The sequence below is a fragment of the Miniopterus schreibersii genome (genome assembly GCF_964146895.1).
Source record: "Miniopterus schreibersii genome assembly, chromosome: 2".
Classification (NCBI taxonomy): Eukaryota; Metazoa; Chordata; class Mammalia; order Chiroptera; family Miniopteridae; genus Miniopterus; species Miniopterus schreibersii.
Window position 1 is genome coordinate 173,783,104 of NC_138102.1, and position 22,373 is coordinate 173,805,476.

General features: G+C 35.6%; 1 protein-coding gene across 2 annotated transcripts in view; it reads right to left on the minus strand.

The window, feature by feature from the left end:
* Positions 1 to 22,373, minus strand: part of WASHC3 (WASH complex subunit 3) — a 38,398-nt gene that overhangs the window by 5,819 nt on the left and 10,206 nt on the right. Inside the window, exons 4-6 of one of the 2 annotated variants that reach the window (XM_081128533.1) lie at positions 22,172 to 22,279; positions 17,955 to 18,062; positions 1,670 to 1,734 (exon numbers count right to left, since the gene is read on the minus strand). In XM_081128533.1, the coding sequence (XP_080984659.1) occupies positions 1,670 to 1,734; positions 17,955 to 18,062; positions 22,172 to 22,279 (281 nt within the window). Of the gene's footprint in view, positions 1 to 1,669; positions 1,735 to 17,954; positions 18,066 to 22,171; positions 22,280 to 22,373 lie in introns of both variants that reach the window. The other variant, XM_081128532.1, reaches the window with a different exon arrangement.

The following is a 22,373-nucleotide window of genomic DNA, read 5'->3' on the forward strand; positions in this document are numbered from 1 at the left end:
CAGAAGCATTTCTGTGCAATTTGAATATGTCAGACTACATGTGGTAGGTAGTGGAGAGTCACAAGAAGATCTGAAGCAAGAATGAAGTATGAACAGAAACACTCTGGCTTTAGTGACAGATTAAAAAGGGAACTGGGAAACCAATCAGGAGCTACTGTAGTAATTCAGCTGAGAAATGATGAGAATTTGAACTAATCAGCAATGAGCACGGAGGAGTGTGGTCAGGGGTAAGGGACAGTAAAGATGAGACAATCATAGGGACTGACCTAGTAGAGGGTAGGGAAGAGGGCACAATTGAGGATGAATTTTAAGTTGCTAGTGTGGTAGCTGGTTACATTAAGGATTATGATGTAGGTTTAGTCTGGACAAGGGATGAAATGAAACCAATAGGAGATAAAGGGACTGGGTATCTAGCATTTGCTGATGCTTTCAGGGCTGCTAGTTTCACATTTATTACACTTTCTTTAGAGAGAGAAAAAAATCAGCATTTTAAAGGTCCCTTTAGCTTTCTGTTATTATAGACGTCTACTATATATTTCCAGAAGCAAAAAAAGAGGCGATGGTCAATGTTAAATATACTTATAACATATATTACAATGAGTACCAAAATAGATTGGACCCACATGTTCAATTCCCATTAAAATACATGTCACAAATCCATCCGCTTTTAAAGTGTGTGTCAGAAAGAATTTCCAGGACAAATGTCAAATATCCTGGAGATGCTTTAGTTCAAATTACCAACCTATGTCACTGTACTTCAACTGTTTTGCTACTTGGATATATACTAAATATAGATACATGTTGGAAATCAGTTCTTGTAGACTTTAAAAAAATTCTTAAATTTCATATTTTGGAAGATAAAATATGAGAAAAAGACTGTTTTATGGTGTTTCACCTCCAAAATGCAGTTTCTTGAAAGGGTGAGAGCCAAGAAAAATCCCAAAGCAGTACACTGCTAGTAGACAGAAAGCCTGGATCACACAGCTAAATGCACTGGGGTGAACTAAACCCCCAAACTGGAAAGACTCTTTACAACCATCTAGACACTTACAAAATGACTAGTTCTGAATAATCCATTATGATAGATATTTATCCATGATGAGATCTGTGGCCACGTTTGCTTAGATGAAATAAATTATTGCCAAATTTCTGAGCCACAAATTTTCAGCATTTCTCAAAAAATATTTTATAAACCTCACAAAAACTGGTATCTAGTTCCATCATAACCATGAACACAGACCTAGAGTGACTTTACCCTATTTATTTCTCAATCTGGCTCAACTGAGATCTTGGTAGAGTAAATTTCCTATATGCTAAGGTCTTAAACAAAAACCTGGTAGATAACTTTTTAAAAAAGAAAGAAAAAGGTAGCATGGAGAGGAAAAAACCCCACCTCATTTTTGCAGGCACTACTGCTGTACAACAAAACTGCCAACAAATTCCATCTCTTTGGATATATAGATTCACCACTGACCTACTGTAACTGCCCTTAAATGTGCAAAGGCCCTTAAATGTAAAAATTAGCAGCATAGATTTTTCATTTTTGTAAAATAGCAGAGACACTATACACTATGTATAGGAAAAATATAGAGAGTTTGAAATCTCTTTATTATAACTGATAAATTCAATATCTCAGCAGTAATATTATAACATTAGAAGAATTACTTACTCAAGAAGATCTGGGTCTAATCCTTCTGATATCATTTTGTTTCTTATTGCCATCACCGGAACACCCTAAGCAAAGGACACAATAGAATAATGCAATTATTAAAAATGTCTCCTTCATAAAAACAGAGAAATAGACCAATGGAACAGAACTGAGCACCCAGAAATAAAGCCCAAGCATATATAGTCAACTAATATTTGACGAGGGAGCCAAGAATACTCCATAGAGAAAAGACAGTTTCTTTAATAAACGGTGCTGGGAAAATTGAATATTCACATGTAAAAGAATGAAACTAGATCCCTATCTTTCACTACTCACAAAAATTAACTTGAAATGGATTAAAGACTGAAATGTAAGACCTGAAATTATGAAACTTCTAGAAGAAAACAGGAAGAAAGCTCCCTGACATTGATCTTGGTAATGATTTTATGAAAATCACACCTAAAGCACAAGCAACAAAATAAAAAATAAACAAGTGGGACTACATTAATCTTAAAAGGTTCTGCACAGCAAAAGAAGCCATCCACAAAGTGAAAAGACAACCTACAGAATGGAAAAAATATTTGCAAACCATATATCTGATAAAAGGTTAAGATCCAAAATATATAAGGAACTCATATAACTTAATAGCAAGAAAACAAATAATCCAACCGTAAAAATGGGCAAAGGACCTGAACGGACATTTTTCCAAAGAATATGTACAAATGGCCAACAGTTACATGAAAAGATGCTCAACCTCACTATTCATTAGGGAAATATGAATTAAAACCACAGTGAGGTATCACCTCACACTTTTAGAATGGCCATCATCAAAGACAAATGCTGGAGGAGATGTGGAGAAAAGAGAGGCCTTGTGTATTGTTGGTGAAACTATAAATTGGTGCAGCCACTATGGAAAACAGTATGGCAGTTGCTCAAAAAATTAAAAGGACAACTACCATATGATCCAGTAATTCCTTCTGGGAAAGGAAACGAAAACACTAACTTGAACAGATCTCTTCACCCCCAATGCTCATAGCAGCATTGTTTGTAACAGCCCAGTCATGTCCCCTGATGGATGGATGGATGGGTGGATGGATGGATAAAGACGTTGTAAGACATATATATATATATAGATATCTATATATCTCTACATATAGACATATATTTATAAATATAGATAGAAATTTATAGATATAGGTATATTATTCAGCCATAAAAGATAAGAAAAACCTTACCATTTGCGACAATATGGATAGATCTTGAAGGCATTATGCTAAGGGAAATAAGTCAGACAGAATAAGACAAATACTGTATAATTTAACTTATATGTGGAATTTAAACAAAAGAAAACCACACCAAACTCAGAAAAAGAGATCAGATTTGTGGTTATCAGGGTGGTGGTGGGGGCAGTGGGAATTGGAGGAAAGTGGCCCAAAACTACAGACTTCCAGTTACAAAATACGTAAGTACTAGAGATGTGACGTACAACATGATGACTATAGTTAACACTGCTTTTGATATATAGGAAAGTCAAGAGAGTAGATTCTCACTACAAGGAGAAATTTTTTTGTTTTCTATTGTATTTATATGAGCTGATGAATGTTAAGTAAACTTACCGTGGTAATCATTTCACAATATGTGTAGATCAAACCATCACGCTGTACATCTTAAACTTATACAGTGATACAGCACTAGGGCAACTCAGTGCTCTATGCTGAGAAAATGAAGATGTAGTCAGCCCCTGCCCTCAGGGAGTACAGTCTAATAGATGAGTTAAACATAAGATCACAATACAACCATGAAATTTATAACACAGGCCTGCAAAATGGGCAATGGCAGGCCTGGCAAAGGATTCACAGAGGTGAGTATTCAAGATGGGATAGGAATTTATTTAACATGAAAAACACCAAGACTAGAAATATATACAGATCTTTAAATAATCTACCATACACAAGCTTGTCTCAAATATATTTTTAAGAACAAATATATACTTGTCCAGATATTTCCCCCCTTCAAAATGCTGACTTTATTTTACATTTCACCCAATAGAATCTGTGTTTAGGTCCAAGCAAGCATACACTAAATATGAGTCAAATGGATTAGAAACTCAATATGAAGAGTCTTCAATGTTAATGACCTTATATCTCACATAGAATGTTACAGATCTTGCCAAATTAAGTTCAGGTCATTGTTAACTATAATCCTCACTTAAAAAATAATGTTAAAATTTTAATTCTTATTTACTCTTTTAAAAAATGTGCAGAGAAGATGCCGTCTACAATAATAATCTCCTATTTTGGGCACGGAGGAGGAAAATGTCCAAGTTCCCTACAGCTTGCTAGGAGAAAGGAGGGTGGGAAAGCAACAGCTCTCCTTCAGACGCACAGCTTACCAGGAGCACTCTCTCCTGAGGGGCGGCACAGGCGAGGCTCACTTACAGGCCCATTCACACATTTATCTCCATAACCGTTATGTTTAATTCTATAAGTTAGTGACATTTAATCTGTTAAGACGTGGATAACAATGGACACCTAAATACATCTTAAGTATCAGATGGATGAAAAGTAATAGCACCACCATAAAATTCTCTACAAAAACATACTCCTGAAAGTAATACTGTTCCATGGGGACAATCTTTAAGGTATTCTGAAAAATGACAAAGAAGGCAGAAGATAAAACTCTGAGCTTCTTGTTAGCTTATGAAATTTAAGGATAAATGAAAGGAGGGGAAAAAAAAGCAGTTGCTTAGGGGCATTCCACATTAACAGACTATTTAAAAAAAAATTAAAAAAAAATGTTTTTGTTGATTTGAGAGAGGAATAGAGAGATAGAAACACTGATGATGGGCTGCCTCCTGCACGCCCCCTACTGGGGGATCAAGCCCACAACCTGGGCATGTGCCCTGACTGGAATTAAACTGGTGACCTCTTGGTTCGTGGGTTGATGCTAAACCATAGAGCCACACCAGCCAGGCTATGTTAACAGACTCTTACATTTGGGATAAAGTAAGCATGAGACTAAAACTCACATCACTTTTAAAATATGTTACCTGAAACTAAGTCTTGAGAGAAAGATTTTAAAATAAAATGTACTTAATAATCACTTGAAAACAAAATTTATATAATAGTGGAGGAGAAAGCTGACTACTTAAATGACAAGACTGGGAATTTTATTTGATAATTAAATGCCATTCAACTATTTAGTATAACAGAGAAAGTTAAAAGTTTGGAATAGTTCATAAAAAAAAACTGAAGTGCTAAGGAGAAATGGAAAAAAGAGCTAAGTTAACATCACACTTCTTTAAAAAGACCTCTCAGTTTCTCTTAACTATGGTTTCATGGTATAAGGTCTTTCTACAAACTCAACTATGTGATTACTTATACTTTAGCATAATCCACAAGACAGCATTGGTAAGATTATACAAAATTACAAAGTTGAGAAAACAGAAGGGAGAAGAAATGAGGTTAAAAAAAACCACCCATTTCCTAAAATATAGCAAAGAAAGTGTGTGTAGGGTGTGGTGAGGGGAGGTGGTAATTGGTAAGGGAGGGAGGGATAGGGAACAGGGAAGTGGTGGAACTAACCAAGCTCCCTATTTTAACAGTTTCATGGGGTTGGTTATAGTATAATAATAATGGAATCTGAATCTATAAGCTCCTATTTTACCTTTAGTCTCTCAAAGCTGATTCCAGCAAAAGAATACAAATATTACCAAAATTTGGTGAGTCTTCAGTCTTTTCTGTATATGGATATAGATAAAAGAAAATACCTATAACTTTTAATATCTTACCCTACTAGAGACTTTACTATTATCATCAGCTTACTACAAGTATCATAAAGCTTGATACAAAAATACTTTGGCCTGTTACAAAGGATACATTCCAAAGGGATTTGCTGCTGTTTCTAGAGACGTTGCTTAGAAAATCTGTTGTTCTGCTGTATCCATCCTTAGAGGTTAAGAACAGTCTGGTTTGTTAACATCAAAAAGAAGTGTCCAATTTCTGATCTCCAAGAGACAAGGCTTCTGGTGGTCTAAGGAGGACAGGACAGACCTCAAAACTAAAGTCTACTCAACTGTGGGGTTATTTTTGGCAGGTGATAATGGCAGTTTGTCCAACATAAGTAATGAAGAGGAGAGAAGGCAGCCATAAGTCTGATGTTCCAAAAAATCACGTCTGTATTTGCGTCACTGGAGAAAGTGTGCAAAGAAGCCACAATAATGAAATTATGATGGCAACGCTATCATTTAATAGTAGTTTCTTATATCACAAAAACTGTTTGGAGATAATAGGACTGCCAGTATTGACATTTATTTGTTATTGTGTTAATGAAATCCAAGCTACTGAATTCCTTTAGAAACAATGTGGAAATTTTCCTAAAGTTTTAGATTAGAAGGGGGAAAAACCCTCTTATTCACTCCAAAGAGTGATTTTCATTTTTTAAAATAACAAAAAATGTTCCTTATATTTGAGTTTTCCTCTGTTTATGAGCTTGAATCACAATTCAGTTACGAAAGGCGGAAAATACGAAGCTTGTGAAGTTTTTCCTACTTGGTCAATAAAGGAAAGAGCTACTGGGGTGACAGGTGGACAGTGCTGTTTTTATTTTCAGGGAGAGGGAATGGGTAGGAGTTGAAAAGATACTATGGGCTCGAAAAAGGCAGGCAGTCCTCAAATTAGGCTCCTTCTCCTTAAATTTTAACTTAGTGACATGGGCTCAATCATTTCTTTCTCTTCTGATTTTCAGTAATACGCTCTTTAAAATATCTATGCTGCATTTTATGAAATATATTAGTAGGGTGTTATATTTAGAATAAAATTTTCAGATGAAATATTCTATATAATGGACAATAAATGTTTACTGAATAAACCATAACACAAAAGCAAGCGTATGCTTAATAATCTTTTCTCGTAGCAGCTTTCTGTGAAGGGACACAAGATTAATTTAAATAAATCTCAATCTGTAGAATGAATATGGCTATCTTAAAAAAAAAAAAAGGAAGCTTTATTTCTAATGACTGCAGATTTTGAAAATGACAGACTTTAAAATGATCTCTGCTATCGTTGCCTCCAAGGGTCATTAATTTGAACCTAAATATAGGGTAAATATAGGGTGTCCCCCCAAAATGTACACACACACTTTAAACAATTATAAGCGCAGTGTTTATTAAAATACATTTCAATTTCAAAATTGAGCTACCAGCTGTCACAGTGTTCATACATTTTTTTCCCTTTTTCTTTTATTATTTTAAAAAATTCATCTTTATTGTTGAAAGTATGTGTATGTATATTTTTGGGACACCCTGTATGTGGGCAAAAAAGCAGCTCACAAATCTTGACAGTGGTTTCTATGGAGCTAACAGGAAATTATTCCAAACAGATCAGCTTCACAGGGAGAGAGTATTCTTCACTGCACGTCAGGTATCTTTAAAGATGATATGATAAAATGGATAAAAATTATACCAGCCATGACCAGGGCCCCAGGAGGCTGGTAAGGTGGTTCATGTGAGCAGCTCCACCAGTGGCTTTTAGGCATGGGAACTAAGGTTAACCTAAATACCTATCAAGAAAACCTTTAGGAATTATTTTAAAAAGTTAGGGGTTTATTGTTATGGGACTCAAAATCTATTTCCCCATGTGATTGATTCTTCCCCTGAATATTCTTGTAACATGGTAAATATTAGATGTTAACTACTAAAAAAGTGCATGGCGTGTTCTTTGCATTTTGTAACTACTCAAGTTTTTTTTTTTTTAATTTCACAGTAATTAGGTGCCATGGAAGATCCACTTGCCTCCCTTCATTATAATATGAAAACATCTAAAATTTAAAGACTTGCTTTGATAGCCTAATTAATGCTATAACTTCATTATGAGTACTTCAGCTACATTATAGCTTTGCTAAGCCTCATTTCACTCAAATGATATTTATTGTTGAAAACGTGTTGATCAGAACTTTCTAAATTTAATTATACATTTACTTTCTAGGAATAAAAACATTAAAGAAATTTTTATGGCAAATCATTTTGGAATTTGCTACTTGACTTAAAAGTGTACTAAATTCAGATGGTCTCTTACTCAGTTTTTGGAAACTCATTACTAAATGCACATATTCAAGAGGATTTAAAGAATTATCTCCAAATATAGTAATAAAAGAATGAAATTCTTAGTAATTAATTATAATGATAATTCTGCTGATTGAAACCAAAGAATATCCACTTTCGAACTGATTTTTCAATAGCAGTAATGTGTTTGAACTGGTGTATTATGAATTGCTCACTCAATGTCCTTAGGGATCATAGGTACCTGTTTAAAGAGAGATGGCCAGAATTAGGCATTCCTTGTGGCTACAGAACCACAACGAAGGGCCCTGAATCTTATTTTGATGCGTCATCAGCACATGGTCTAACTAACTAAGTGAATAAGTCATTTGTGAACTTAGACTAGGGAAAGAATAAGAGAAGTTGGGATGCTGTATTATCTTATGAAAACTCCGGTGAGTTGTCCTTAGGCCTGGAGATAGTTATTTAAATTGCATTATTAAGATAAATGCAAAAGATGTAGATATCCTCAGACAGAGGAATACATAATTTTTACTCATTTTTCCCAAATATTTTTAACTCTATTTTATTTCCTTTAAAAACATAAACATATTAGTATTTTCTCCAAATTGTAAAATAATCCTCACCACAAAATTAACTCACAAATGAAGGATGTTGCTGCATCTTGCACTGCTGTGATCCACTCAAGGCACATTACCTGCCACACAGGAGTGTCCACACCATTATGAATGCCCACACTATGAGGTCCCTGCCCAAATGTGCTAAAACGCCTTCCTCAAGCTGATGGCCTAAGACCTCTAAGATACATCCTTCCAAGTGCAGCGAGTGCACTTCCTTACTACAAGTCATCTGCTCCTCTGGTCTTTACTTCTTCCATTAATTACCCACAATCTTAGAAAAACAAATTTATATTTAAGGTGAGATTCACAATGTATCTAAAAAGAGTAAATGTAAGTAAGTAACTACTTAATTGACATGACTATTATCTCCTCCTCACCAATTTTTAAAACTTTTATGTGAAAAGTACTTTATTTCTGGCAGAGGTGGTTAGTAGGAAAGAAAGAAATCAAAGCTGGATAAATAAAACAGGATAGTTGGATCAGAGTAAAAGAATTATACCACACATTTCAGCGAAGAATAAAAACTTTCATTATTAGTGTATATCTTCAAAAGCTCCCTTACGAAGCTTAATAGCAATGTTCCTTTTGTCACAACTTCTAAAGCAAGAGTTAAGAAGTTGTTTAAAGGAGTTGGAATGAAAGACAAAGTCCAAAGTTAAAGATGTTTTTCTGCTAAATGCCTGTCTTTGTTGCTTCCCGTTTTATATAGCATCTAAAGGAAATTCCCGTGAAATTTAAAACTTCCTTCAGCTTAGCCTCTAGAAGTTCCTTCCCCTGCCTTTGTTTCCTTTGCTTTTCCTTCTTTTTGGGGAGAGCTGCAGAGGTGTGGTGTTACAGCGACTCTATGGCAGATGAAGTAAATTTGACACTCAGCCAAATAAATACACTGAAATAAAGAATTACATGTTTTGGCTTGAAAGGACTTTCTGATAAACTGTCCTATACATTATCTTAATCATTTTAATTATGCCAGTGACACAAAAATATGATATAGAGAATATATTCCTTCAGAATATAATTTTATACTTAAGAAAAATTGTTTTGACAAATTTGATTATTTTGCATTCCCAATGTTACGTTTCACTTACTCTCCCCCTTAAAATTATTATTAAATGTAAATGATCTGATATATTCTTAAAAAACAAAGAATTCAGGTGTATAGTAGCGGAATACCCTCCTACGACTCTAGGGGAGACTTACATCTGTGTGCACCAGCGTGTTGGTGTGTGACAATTCTTCCACCATGACTGAGAATTCCAAAGCCTCCTGAGGTTCATGGTTCAAAATACATTTTTCCAGAAACTATAAGCACCATACATAAAAACAGTCATGGTCAAATAACTAGATCCTGGACACAAATTAATCACAACTCAGCACTTTCACAGTAACTGAATGCCACCTGATAGCTATAATGAAAAATATGTGATATCAGTATTAAAATATTCTGAGCTATATGATTATGGCAGCAGTGGTAGGAACACATAAGAATCAAGGCAGGTACGTACAATATTACCAAATGGATACTGACAACCATCTAACTTAATGCCTGCCCACTACGTGTTTCTCCTTCTGTATTCTAACTTCATCAGACATTAGGAAATAAGAAATTTCAACCCTAAACTCAGCAATATCATTGTTTATTGCTAACAAACATATATAAGAAAAATCAAATAGCAAAGAATAACAAAAGGGAAAATTCATCATTTAAAAGCAATACTTCTCAACATTAAACATGTACACAGGGTGCCTGGTCCTGAGCTCCCTGACTTTCACGGCAACTTGGGCAGGGTTCAGAAGGCAGCCAGCATACTGCAAAATCACAACCTGTGAAACTGGCGTAATTCGTCACACATGGTTTCCTTAGAAGCTAGTTCACTGACTTTAGCAGAGAATAAGTAATTTTGGTAATTCTTTGCCAAAAATACTAAGAAGAGTTACCTGTTTCTAGGTTCTCCAGATACTCAGGCCATGGCAAAGCACAGGTGAACCTCAGGGGCTCCCAACTGGCGGTTCACTGTCAGTTTCCTGCCTCAGGAGAAATCTCCACCTAACCCTTCTTGCATCTGATGTAAGACAGAATGTGGAGGAAGGAGGTAACTGGTTACCTGAGTTCCATTTACCCCAACTCAACATTACTACTCATATAGTGCATCACTCTGCTAAGCTTTGCTTCTTTCTTTGAGTTGTGGTCAAGTGGACCTGGCAGACCATTTAGTTGATGGGAAGAAGGAAATATTTTCTCTTTTCAATGGCCCAAGTTAGTGACATTATGCATTTCATTAGACAAATGTTCATTTGCATCTTTTCTTTATCTACATTCACACGTGGGGAAGCAATAATTTTATATACGGCTTTTATCTTGAATGTGAAACACCACTAAAAAGGTGTCCCCCGCAAACCTGTTTGTACTAAACAAATACTGACCTTGATACTGATTAGTAAATCTTAGTATTATAAAGGAAACAAAACACATATTGATATTATAATACCCATGGAGTTAAAAAATACAAAAAGAAATAACATATAGTTGTTAAATGAAATCAATACCAGTGTTTTCCACAGCTATGGTTACATATGAATCACTTTAAAAATATTTTATGTATTGATTTTGAGAGCTTTCAACAACAATGATTTGTTGTTTCACTTATTTGTGCATTCATTGGTTGCTTCTTGTATGTGCCCTGACTGGAGATCGAACCTGCAACCTTTATGTATCCAATGACGCTTTAACCAACTGAGCTACCTGGCCAGAGCCAAACCACTTTTGATTATGCTGCTGATCAGATGAGAAACTTACCCTGGAGCTCTCTAGACCATGGAAAGTCACATTGGGGTCATATCCCAAACAAGGTTCTAAGCCCTTTATTACTCTTACAAAAACTACACCTTATCTAAAGCGCACTCTACTTCATGCTTGATTAGTTTCACAAGGTCCAAGGTACATCACTTCTCGGTGAACATCTTTAATAATCAGTTGGAGATTCTTCGTCCTTAGGTAATGGAAGTCCCATTTCCCCAGGCCAACATGCCCTGTTGGCAGCAGATGCGTCAGAACCACCAGGACCAAGGAGATTATTCAATTTACATCTGGAGCCGCCAAAGAAAACAGAGCTTTAAAAAAGTCCAAGTGTCCGAAGGACTGTTTTGGCAAATTTGGTTTCAAAAAAATACAAATCGTTAGCTTCTCAATGTGGAAGTCGGACTTTCCCAATGCACAATTTATTACTGGCAAAGGATTCGCCAAGCTCTGCCAGTAAAAGGGGGAAAGTTGTTGGAAAAGTGATCTATGTACACAATTCCAGTTAAGTTATAAAAGCAATATGTAATTTAGTAAAGGCTGTGCTGCACTATTATGACAGCAAACATTAAATCAATTATCTGCTACATTTGGAACACAACAGTATTACTCACTCAAAAATCTTGTGTAAAAGTTGCTTAAAAAGGAGAAAAAAAAAAAAATCAGAAAATGCCAGCAGGTGTTCCAGGAACATTCGTTAATAATGAGGCCCAAACCTGGGGATCAATTAAACAGATCATAAATCTAGAGAAAACTCCAGATTTCATTTTATGTATGAAGAAACTGAAGTCTTAAAAGGTGACATGACCTGCACATGGTCACACAGGATTGTGTGACAAAGCTCAGAAACTGTATCATGTTGCGTCCTAGGGGCACAGAGTACAGATCTGGGTGTACTCTTTAGCATTCAGATGTCTTACAAAACAACTCCTTTCTGGAACTGCAGTCACTCATATCACACAGAAGGTAGTAATCCAAGAGAGACAGAAAAAGGAATGGAGACCAAAAAACGAGGTACTACTTCTTTCTCTGTGAACTAGTACTTGTGACATTTGAAAAATTCTGCTGGCTTATGTCCAAAGGAGTTTGTATTAATTAAGCAGTTTTAACAACCTAGGCTCTAAAATCTATTTGCAGGTTCTGTGACAAGTGAGGCAAAGCAAATATAAAAGTAGGATATTCCAGGAGATAGCGAGTCGCAGGAAAAGGTAGATTTCTTGGCAGCTCAGGAAAAAAGCCAAAAATATGATAGTTCATTGATACTTAGGAAGCCTGGAAGTTTTTAAAAAATCTGTATTTGTAATTTGTAGGACTTCCTATCTGGAGTTACCACTACATGGGTGGTCAGCAAACTTATATTAGCAGACAAATTAACATGGCTTGAGGAACATATGTCTACTCTCTGTCTTACTAGAGAGAATAAGGTGGTTCTAAACAATAATTCAGAAAGGAAGCAAGAAAGATCACAAGGGGGTTGAGGGCCTAGTAAGTATTAAGATGCTGAGTAAAAGAATATCACATTTTGGAAAAAGATAAACTCAGCTTAAGCAGAATTATAGGTGTAAGACCCTGGTTATGGAGCAAAAACTCATTTTTTAAATGATAAAAATATATTAAAAATGAAAGAGATCCTATTATTGTCTTTAAGAGGTGAAAGGACTTCTGGCACTGTTAATTTCCTTTTTAAGGTATAGAAATATTATTTTGGGGATCTTAGAATAGATTTTTTAAACTGTTGGTATATAGTGATTTTTTTTTTTTTTCCAGAAAGACAGGTTTTTTTTGTTTTGTTTTGTTTTGTTTTAGACCAAGTTAATGCTATCTTCCCTTTTGTTAATACAAGCAATTTTGTTAATAGAAGCCTATCCAAAATGTAAGCTTCTAAACTCAGCTTTGTTAACATGTAGTAATGTGTACAATGGTGATAAACTACTCAAGACCATACCAATAGACAAACTATAGCTTTTTGATGAGTTATGCAGATGATGGTCTTTCTCTATGTTAATAACTAAAACTAAATTTTGAGTAGTGGGCAGGTTGGAGAAACTTTAGTTGCCTTCTGAGGTCAAGAAAAACTGGATATTTTATTTTTTAAAATTTTTATTATTTTTAAAAATATATCTTTATTGATTTCAGAGAGAAGGGAAAAGAGAGAGAGAGAGGAACATCAACGATGAAAGAGTCATTGATGGGCTGCCTCCTACACGCCCCCTGCTGGGGACTGAGCCTGCAACCCGGGCATGTGTCCTGACCAGGAATTGAACTGCGACCTCCTGGACCCTAGGTTGACGCTCAACTGCTGAGCCATGCCCGGCCAGACAAAACTGGGTATTTTAATAAAAATCTACAATCTTCTAGTACTCATCAGGCAATTTGTAATGAAACCCCTCTGGAATGAACTGGGATTAGGTTCTTCCTCATAGGAAGTACTCAGATTTGTTTTTCTTTCTACCCACATGCTCTGAGCCCTGTTTGTTCTCAGTCACACTCAAGGAACTGAATCACCTTAGCGGAATGAACAACCAATTAGAAGACTAATAGAGAAAACAGGAAGGCACTTCACCATCTGGAAATATACACATACAGAGCTACCTAGATTCTTTCCATATCAGTGGCAGAAATAGAAGGATTCAACGATATAGGTTGTAATGGGTCTCTAATGACTCTCCTGTGAGGTATTTTCTAAAGTAGAGTAAGACTGTCATCTGTTCTAGCTAGAGTTCTGTGAAGACATGGATATAGAAAACACTATTAGCTATGCAGATGCTGCTGAAGAACAGTATTTTTGGTGATGACTTATGATACTAGAATAATTATACTCCTGGAAAAGTGCTAAGTGACTCAGAAGACCCAAAAAGGTTATGCTTAGCAAAACCCACAGGTATGATCAAGGGACTTTAAAATGAAATCAAAGGGTAAAAAACCCTCGGGGCAGAAAATCTGAATAGACATTTTTCCAAGAAAGACATACAGATGGCCAACAGGCATATGAGAAAATGTTCAACATCATTAGTTATTAGGAAAATGCAAATCAAAAACACAATGAGATATTGCCTCACACCTGTTAGAATGTCTATTATTAAAAAGACAAGAAATAAGTGTTGAAGAAGATATTGAGAAAGAGAACCCTCATACACTGTTGGTGGGATTGAAAGCTGGTACAGCCACTATGAAAAACAGTATGGAGGTTCCTCAAAAAAATTAAGAATAGAACTACCATATGATCCAGCAATTCCTTTTCTGGGTATTTATCCAAAAGAATATAAAAACACTAATTAAAAAAATATATATGTACCCTTATGTTCATTGCAGCATTATTTATAATGCCCAACATATGAAAACAAGCTAAGTGTCTAGCGATGGATGAATGGATAAAGATGTGGTGTGTGTGTGTGTGTGTATATATATATATATATATATATACATATACACACACAATGAAATACTACTCAGTCATAAAAAAGGAAAAACTGCCATTTATAACATCATGGAAAGATCTTGAGGTATTATGCTAAGTGAAATAAGTCGAATGGAAAAGTACAAAAACTGTATGGTTTCACTTATATGTGGAATATAAAACAAAAAAGTAACATAAACTGACATAACAGAAATAAACTCACAGATACAGACAACAGAAAGGTGATTACCAGAGGCAAGGGGTGTGTGGGGAGGGAAAAGAATGTATGGTAATGAATGGAAACTAGACTTTAGGGGTGAGCATGCAATAGAGTACAGATATTGAATAATAATGTATACTTAAAATTTATATAATGTTATTAACCAATGCTACCTCAATAAAAAATAATCTAAAAAATCCTCAATTAATGACAGGAGAAAAAAATCAGTGGAAGAACTAGCAGGTAATTATTAAGAGGAGAGATATGAAGAAATAGAAAACAAATCCAATAGCCTAAAATAAAAGTGTGTGTATTTGTAGAGAGGAAACACGAAATCTTGAAATCAGTGAATATCAGGGATCGTTAACACTTAGTAGAGTGAAATTAATGAATAGGAGCTGGCATTTGAAAGGCATGTCTTACATGTCTTACAGTGTTTTATAGTGGAAGGAGAAAGATATCTATAAATCAATACACATCCAGATATATGGGAATTCTTGAACATGGAGCTCAGAAAGGGCAGATGTTGTATTACCAGGTGGAGCATTCTTTTTGGCCACCTGACCAGGTGCAGGATTTGGAGGAGGTTTTCTGAAACATGTTGCAAACAAGCGGAAAGATAAAATACAGACATGATATAATGGCCGCTTAGTTTTGCCCAAAGGAGAGTATCTGATAAACGCCTACATCTGAAAGTTTTATCCTTGAACAGATGAAGCACTGAGGGAGCCGACTCAACTATATCACCCTTACATTTGGACAAAGAGGCGGCACTGAATGATGATACAGAAGTGGCCATGCCCAGGAAAGACCAACCAGGACATGGTCCAACGCGAAGCCTGCCCCCGTCGACGTTTCAGTGGTCACCCATGGCTTACTTAGGGACAGGAGAGCCGGTGGAACTACAGGTGGCCAAGCAGAGCGACGGCTGGCAGATTCACATTACCCATGAGGGGTCCACTACTTGGTCTACTCTGGGTTTGGTCCTACAGACATCTGGATGAATAACCTGGAGAAATGGGGCACTTCTACGCATTTCCAGCTGGCACGAGGCCTTAAAGGGGAGCTAATGTGCCGGGTGAGGAGCCCTCTCAGCGAACGCCGCTTGGGCGCTGCCACGATGGTGCAGAGGGGAACGCGGAGACGGAACAGGGCTCCGCTCCTCCCACGGCTCCCTTTCGGTGGGAGGGCAGCGTGCGTGGAGAGTCACCAGCACGGCATGGAGGAGCCGGCTTCACACAGGACACAGGCAGCGCGGTCAGACCGGCCAGCGACCGGGACAGCACTTAACGCTGCATGTGCTGCGGGGTTTGGGATCTGGGGGGTTAGTGGAAGTGCTCACAGGAGCGTGTTACATGAGTAGAATGGGGCACACAGCAATTAAGAGAAGGGAATCTACATCCAGAGGCGGGAGAGCATGGAGCTTATATTGGGAAGGATCTGTGGTTTGGTACAAAGAATGGAATTCAGGACAGGGAGCAGTAGGAAACAAAAGTTGGGTAATAAGATTCTGGGATCCAGGCTGGCACAGTAAACTGAAAACAGTAAAATGAAATTTAACTTGGATGAACTTGCAGTTTTAAGATGGCAGTGTAAAGATGTTGCTCTCCCTTTCTTCTTGAAAATTACCCCCAAACAGTAAGGTCTAAACTAAAATTTTAATGACTCAGAGGCATATACGAACCACAATAACATGGAAATTAAAAGCAGATAAAAGAATGATTGATGACTTAGCACAGACAGGCCAAGTCCACTTCCAGAACCCTGGAAACGTTGAGGAATCAGAAATGCCTGTACCAAAGGCAGAGGGGAGGCAATGGACTGAGATCAGGAAAAGTAGGCTAAAAAGAGGAAAAGTCTGAGGAAGAAGAAACTAAACCTCTGCTCTTACTTGGTGACAGCAAGCAAAAATAATGGGCTAAAGCTAAAGTACTTCTACATAATTAAAAAAATTAATAATCATTTATTCATTCTTAAATGTTTCTAAATAAAACTTCTTTTAATGACATAATAGAGGTTGACATTTTTTAAAACAGTTCCTAATCTGAAGAACTTTTTTTGGAAATACATATGCTCTAGCTTTAAGTCCCAACTTCAGAGATTTTAATTCAGTAGAGTAGGAGCCAAGAGCTTGTATTTCAACAAAGCTAGTCAATCTAAAAACCACTGAGCAGTATCACCAACACCCATCAAAAGGCAAAATGGCCTAGAGAAAAATATAGGCATTTTCATTCATTGGGAAACACTAGATGTCAGGTATTTTAGGGACTGAGAACAGTACAGTACCCAAAATAATCCTCTACCCTCATGGAGCTTGTATTCTAGTAGAGAGAGATACACAAACACAGTATGTAGGATATGTAGTATTTTAAATATTGGAAGGTTATAAGAAGAAAAATATAGCAGATAAGGTGCAAAAGGAATGGGGCCAGAGAGAAGGTATATGTGAGTAAAGATTTGAAGGAAGTGAAGGAGTACACCATGAAGATATCTGGGAAACAAATGTTTGAGGCAGAGAGAACAGCTGATGCCAAGGCCTTGAGAGAGGAGGCTGTCCATATATTTATTCAAGGAACATCAAGGAGGCCAGCAGAGGTGGGGCAGAGTGAGCAGCTTCTAAAGGAGCCCATCCACTCTTTCTGGTTGTCAGACATTATATGTTTTCAATTATTTTGGTGATTAAAAAAAAAGTATAGACAGCAAAATAAAACTATCATTCCATGTAATGATTTCCTAGGAAAAATATAAATTCTAAAATCATATAATAAACTAAAAGCATCACCTTACATGGCAAAGAGATTTATGCTCTTTTCTATGAACCAAACCATTGAGAGATCAAATTCAGAATAAGAATATTAAAAAAAAAAAGATTTGTGCTATCATATGGGAATTAAGCTAAAGCTGTATGAATACTCTACTTTCATTCCTCTATCGATATGCAATAACTTTGTGTAAAGCAATTATATATATATATAAAAATCTATATTAAACTGTTAGTCTTAAGTATGAGATTAATTTTAATTAGAGAGATATGACTTTTGGTTACTTTTTTTCAGGGCATTAACTGAACATAGGAAAGAAGTAAGCAAGAGAGTAGAAAACTTGGTCACTTGGTTTAGCAGTTATTCAGGTTGAAAAGCAACAATGAAACCCTCCAGAGTTAAGAATTTCAAAGGAGGCTGCTAGACAGAGAAGACAGATCAAATTAGCTTACCACTTGAACCATTTTGAGATATCTGGCATATCTTGGGTCCTTGGCTACAGTTAAGATATTTTCTGCTGTTACTTCACTTTCCTGTGGTCCAGAGTCTTGTAAACTTTTCTGCTGTAGAGAGTATTGCGTGTAAATCTTTAGACAGTTCACAAAAGGGGTCCATCATGCTACTTAAAAGGGATGTTTCTTTTTATAATTCTAAAGCAATCAACACCAGAAAAAAAAATCATATTTCTAAATTTAAATACCAATAATTATAAGATACATACTTCCAAATATTTACAAATATTTAAATATGATTCCAGAGGAACTACACTTAAAAATACTATATTTTCCCTTAAAATTGCAAATGTATTTATGGAATTTAAAAATATTACTTGTCCCCAAAGTGCTGATAAAAAGATGAATTATAGGTGGAAATATTTTAATAAAACTTCTAATAAAGCTAATAAAACTATTCTATTTGTCTATTGTTCCACTCTAATGGGCAATGAACTGATTTTCTAGGTATCCACCATCTACACAATTGAATTCCTCATTAACCAAATAATCTTTTCCTGTAATTATTCTGTCTGGGGCCCGGCAGGTCTGTGTGAGTTGGGTGCTTGTGGAGCCCTGACAGCCTGAGGCTTCTAACTATTGCTGACCGACTTCCGCGCTTGGTTTTTCTTTTATCTCAACATTTCACAATTCACCTCCTTTCTCCTCTCGTCATCTTCAGGTCATCTCCTGCTGCAGCTAGGCAGTAATGCTCCTTCATTATGATTTTCATAGGGCAGATGTATGCTTTTCTATCTCTGAGGTAGATAGTATTATCTTGCCCCCGGTTAACAGGGATAACATTTAGCAGTGGATGCTCATGAAGCCAGAGCCCTCCCTCCTCAGTATAAATAATCTTTTCCTAAGTGGATATGGCTATTCTATTATCTCAGAGAGCAATGCCTAGAGAATTTATGGAAGAAAAAATCATTTTTCAGACAAAATTATCTGGTTTTGTATATTTTGGCTACTGACGGCAATGTGAATGATAACATTCTCCACGGAGTGGCTAAGATTAAACGCTAGACACTACTCACAGTGAAGAACACTGGGGAGTGATCTAGGATAAAAATGCTTTCATCATATAGGCAATTGTCGCAGTACTGTGTCCACACTGCTGCGCTGCCCTTGCTTAAGTGCAAAGCAAGGGCTGTCTCTATACAGTTCTTGATTTTTCCCCCAACCTGAACATTTAGAATAAGTTTACTTTTATGAATTCTCATTCATTATCTGTATATTAGCATTAAGAGGAATTTCCTTAACAGGATGAAATCAACTTTATGTCTACATAGCTATGCCAAAATGTAGACAAATCGAGAAATATCTTTAAATATTCAGTTTTAAAAATATGAATGTGAATTATATAGTAAGGTTTTTCCTCACATAACTCAAATATAAATTAAATCTGTCAAAAACTGTGAAGTGAATAAAACATACAAAAATTCTTCAGGTTTCTACTGTTTTATGACACCATTAAGTACACCAAAAAGTGTGCATTCATGTGTGTATTTATTCATCTGTAAAGTAAATAAATACACAAAGTCTAAAGATTTAATTAAATAAAAAATTCAAACAAGACCCAAATATGCTTTTAAAAAATTATGAAAAATTATGAATGATGAACTCATACAATAGTACACAGACTAAATGATAATTACATAGAGGCCCTCCGGATCTCCAAACTTACCTGTTAACTTTCGCCTAATAATCAAGACCTCAACAAGGTTTAATTATGTCAGGTCTTACACCTTTGCTATTTGAATGACCCAATAAATCCTCTATCACATCTCTCAACTGTCCTTCATTTTATTCTCAATCTGCACAACTGGATGTTCTATTGTGAGTAATGATGAAATCTGAACCACAAAATTAAAGTTGCAGAAAAATCAGTATGCAAACCTTCGATCTTTGACTCATACAGAGATTGCAATGAATGGATAATTAAGAAAAAGTGCATGACTACCTTTTATCTGATAAGTGAGTTGACTGTAATACCAATGGAAATTCTGTATTAACAATACTTAAGTCTAATTCAAAATATTTTACAAAACTATACAAATTAATAACAATTGAGAAGAAATAAGTTAATTTGATATTAAGAACATGATAAACAATTATTTTATTAACCAAATCAATACACAACTTTACCACAATTTTTAAACTGAGGAAGCCAACAAAACTTCATAAATTCTCCAAATGAATATATATTTTAAAAATAAAATTGCCAGAGATATATCATGTTATTCTGAATTTTAGAAAATTTTCCTGTGATTACTCATAATAAATTTTTTGAGATGTTAAATAGGCAGGACAAATACAACTACATAAGTTTTAAAAGACATATTATAGATGGCATTCATAATAACACCTGGAAAATTAATATTCAGTTATACAGATACCACTTATGACAGCTAGTATCCACTCTACTAGGTAGAGTGGAAACACTTTCTTAATATTTTTTACACATCTTGTTTGAGGAAAAGGGTGGTTCATATTTAACTGAAAGAATCTTGTAAAGTTAAACAGCTGCATTTCCTCTTATATATCATATAGGGTGTCCTGCCCAAAATGTATACACACACTTTGAATAATTATAAAGGCAGTGTTTATTAAAATACATTTCATTTCAAAATTGAGCCAACGGCTGTTACAGTGTGTATAATTTTTTTTTGGGACACCCAAAAATATATATTCTAATGGCCATCATAATGGAATTTCCAATATTAATTCAATGGATGTTAAATAATCGAATTGTTAAGTAAATTGGTTATCTAATTCATTCCAGAAATCTATAAATATATGGCTCCTCCTACAGTGTCTCATACCGCATGGGCTCAATAAGTGTGATGAATTCAATATAGGTGCTAGAGGCAGTGCAGTATAGCAAGTAAGAGCCAGGACTTTTGGCACCAGATTGCCTGGGTTAAAATTCCAGCTCTTACACTTTTTGTTAGCAAATTACTCATCCTCTGTGTACCTTATCTGACACATCTGTAAAGTAGAAATGATCATATAGTATTTACTTTGTAGGGCTGTTATGAGGATTAAATGAATTAATTTATGGAAAGCACTTAGAAGTATGCTTGGCATCCTTTATATGTTAGTCATTATCATCATGGTCAACAAAATAATGATCTAAAAAAATCCTGTGAAAAGTACCTCCAGGTACAAATGTAGAATTCCATAGAGATAGGGAGTATACTTGTTCAGTATTACTTGATAGACCACCATGATTTTATTTGGAATTTTAATACTTCATTGAGATGCACTAAAGATTATTCTCAATCAACTTTTACTTCTTAAAATAAAAAGTAACATGAAATTTAAACTTATACAGAGAATACATGGACATTAAGGCATAAACACCAAATGTAAAGTGTGACCCTTACTAGGTTGCAGATTTGAACAAATCAAATGCCAAAACACTTTTTAGACAGTTGGTATTTCTTAGATCAGTATCTCTCAAATTTTAAGGAACCACAAACCACCTAGGGATCTTGTTAAAATGTAAATTCTGATTCAGTAAGTCTGGGTGGAGCTGGAGATTTCTAACAAGCTCTCAGGTGATGGCCATGCTGCTGGTTCACAGAGCACACTAAGTATAAGAGGTTAGATAATACCAGGGAATTACCATCAGTTATATTTGGTATGATAAAGGCATTGTGGTTATGCAAGATGTCAGAACTTTACAGAGATGCTCCAAGAATTATACAGGGTGAAATGGCAGGATGCTTGGATTCACTACAGCAAGTGATAAAAAAGAGGAAGGCAACGGCCACGAAATCTACACTAGTGAATCGGATAATGGACATTTGGATATTCATCATACTATTCTATTTTTGTGTATGTTTGAAAGTTTTTATCATAAAACATTTAAAGAGTGCATTTCTTTAAAGAACTCAGAAAAACATTTCCATAGTGAACTTGAAGAAAATAACTATATTTGAGATTTTACCTAGTCCTGTATAGAGCAAAGAAAATATAAACTTTAGGAAGCCCTTCAAAATCACAAAACAAAACAGCTAATTTTTTTCCCAAACTTCATTTTTGATCTTAAGGCTTTAAAATATTACTATTCAAAGTTTTACATTTTTAAAGTTCTTACATCAAGTCTGCTGCTTGTGTCTACCTGGTTCAACCAGAAGATCTGCTTATGTTCTTGGAAGTTAAATACTCACCTGTGATTGCTCTGAAGTGGCTTCAGAATGTGATTTGTTTGTGATACCAGTGGCACTTACAGGAGATCCTTCAACTGTGACATCATCTAGGCCTGGGATAGATGACAACTGAGAAGGGAAAATTAATGTTGGTATATGAGGATAATAGAAGGTGCTTAAACATTAGGTATGTGTTTTAAATAGCTCTCGTATGTTTTTAAGC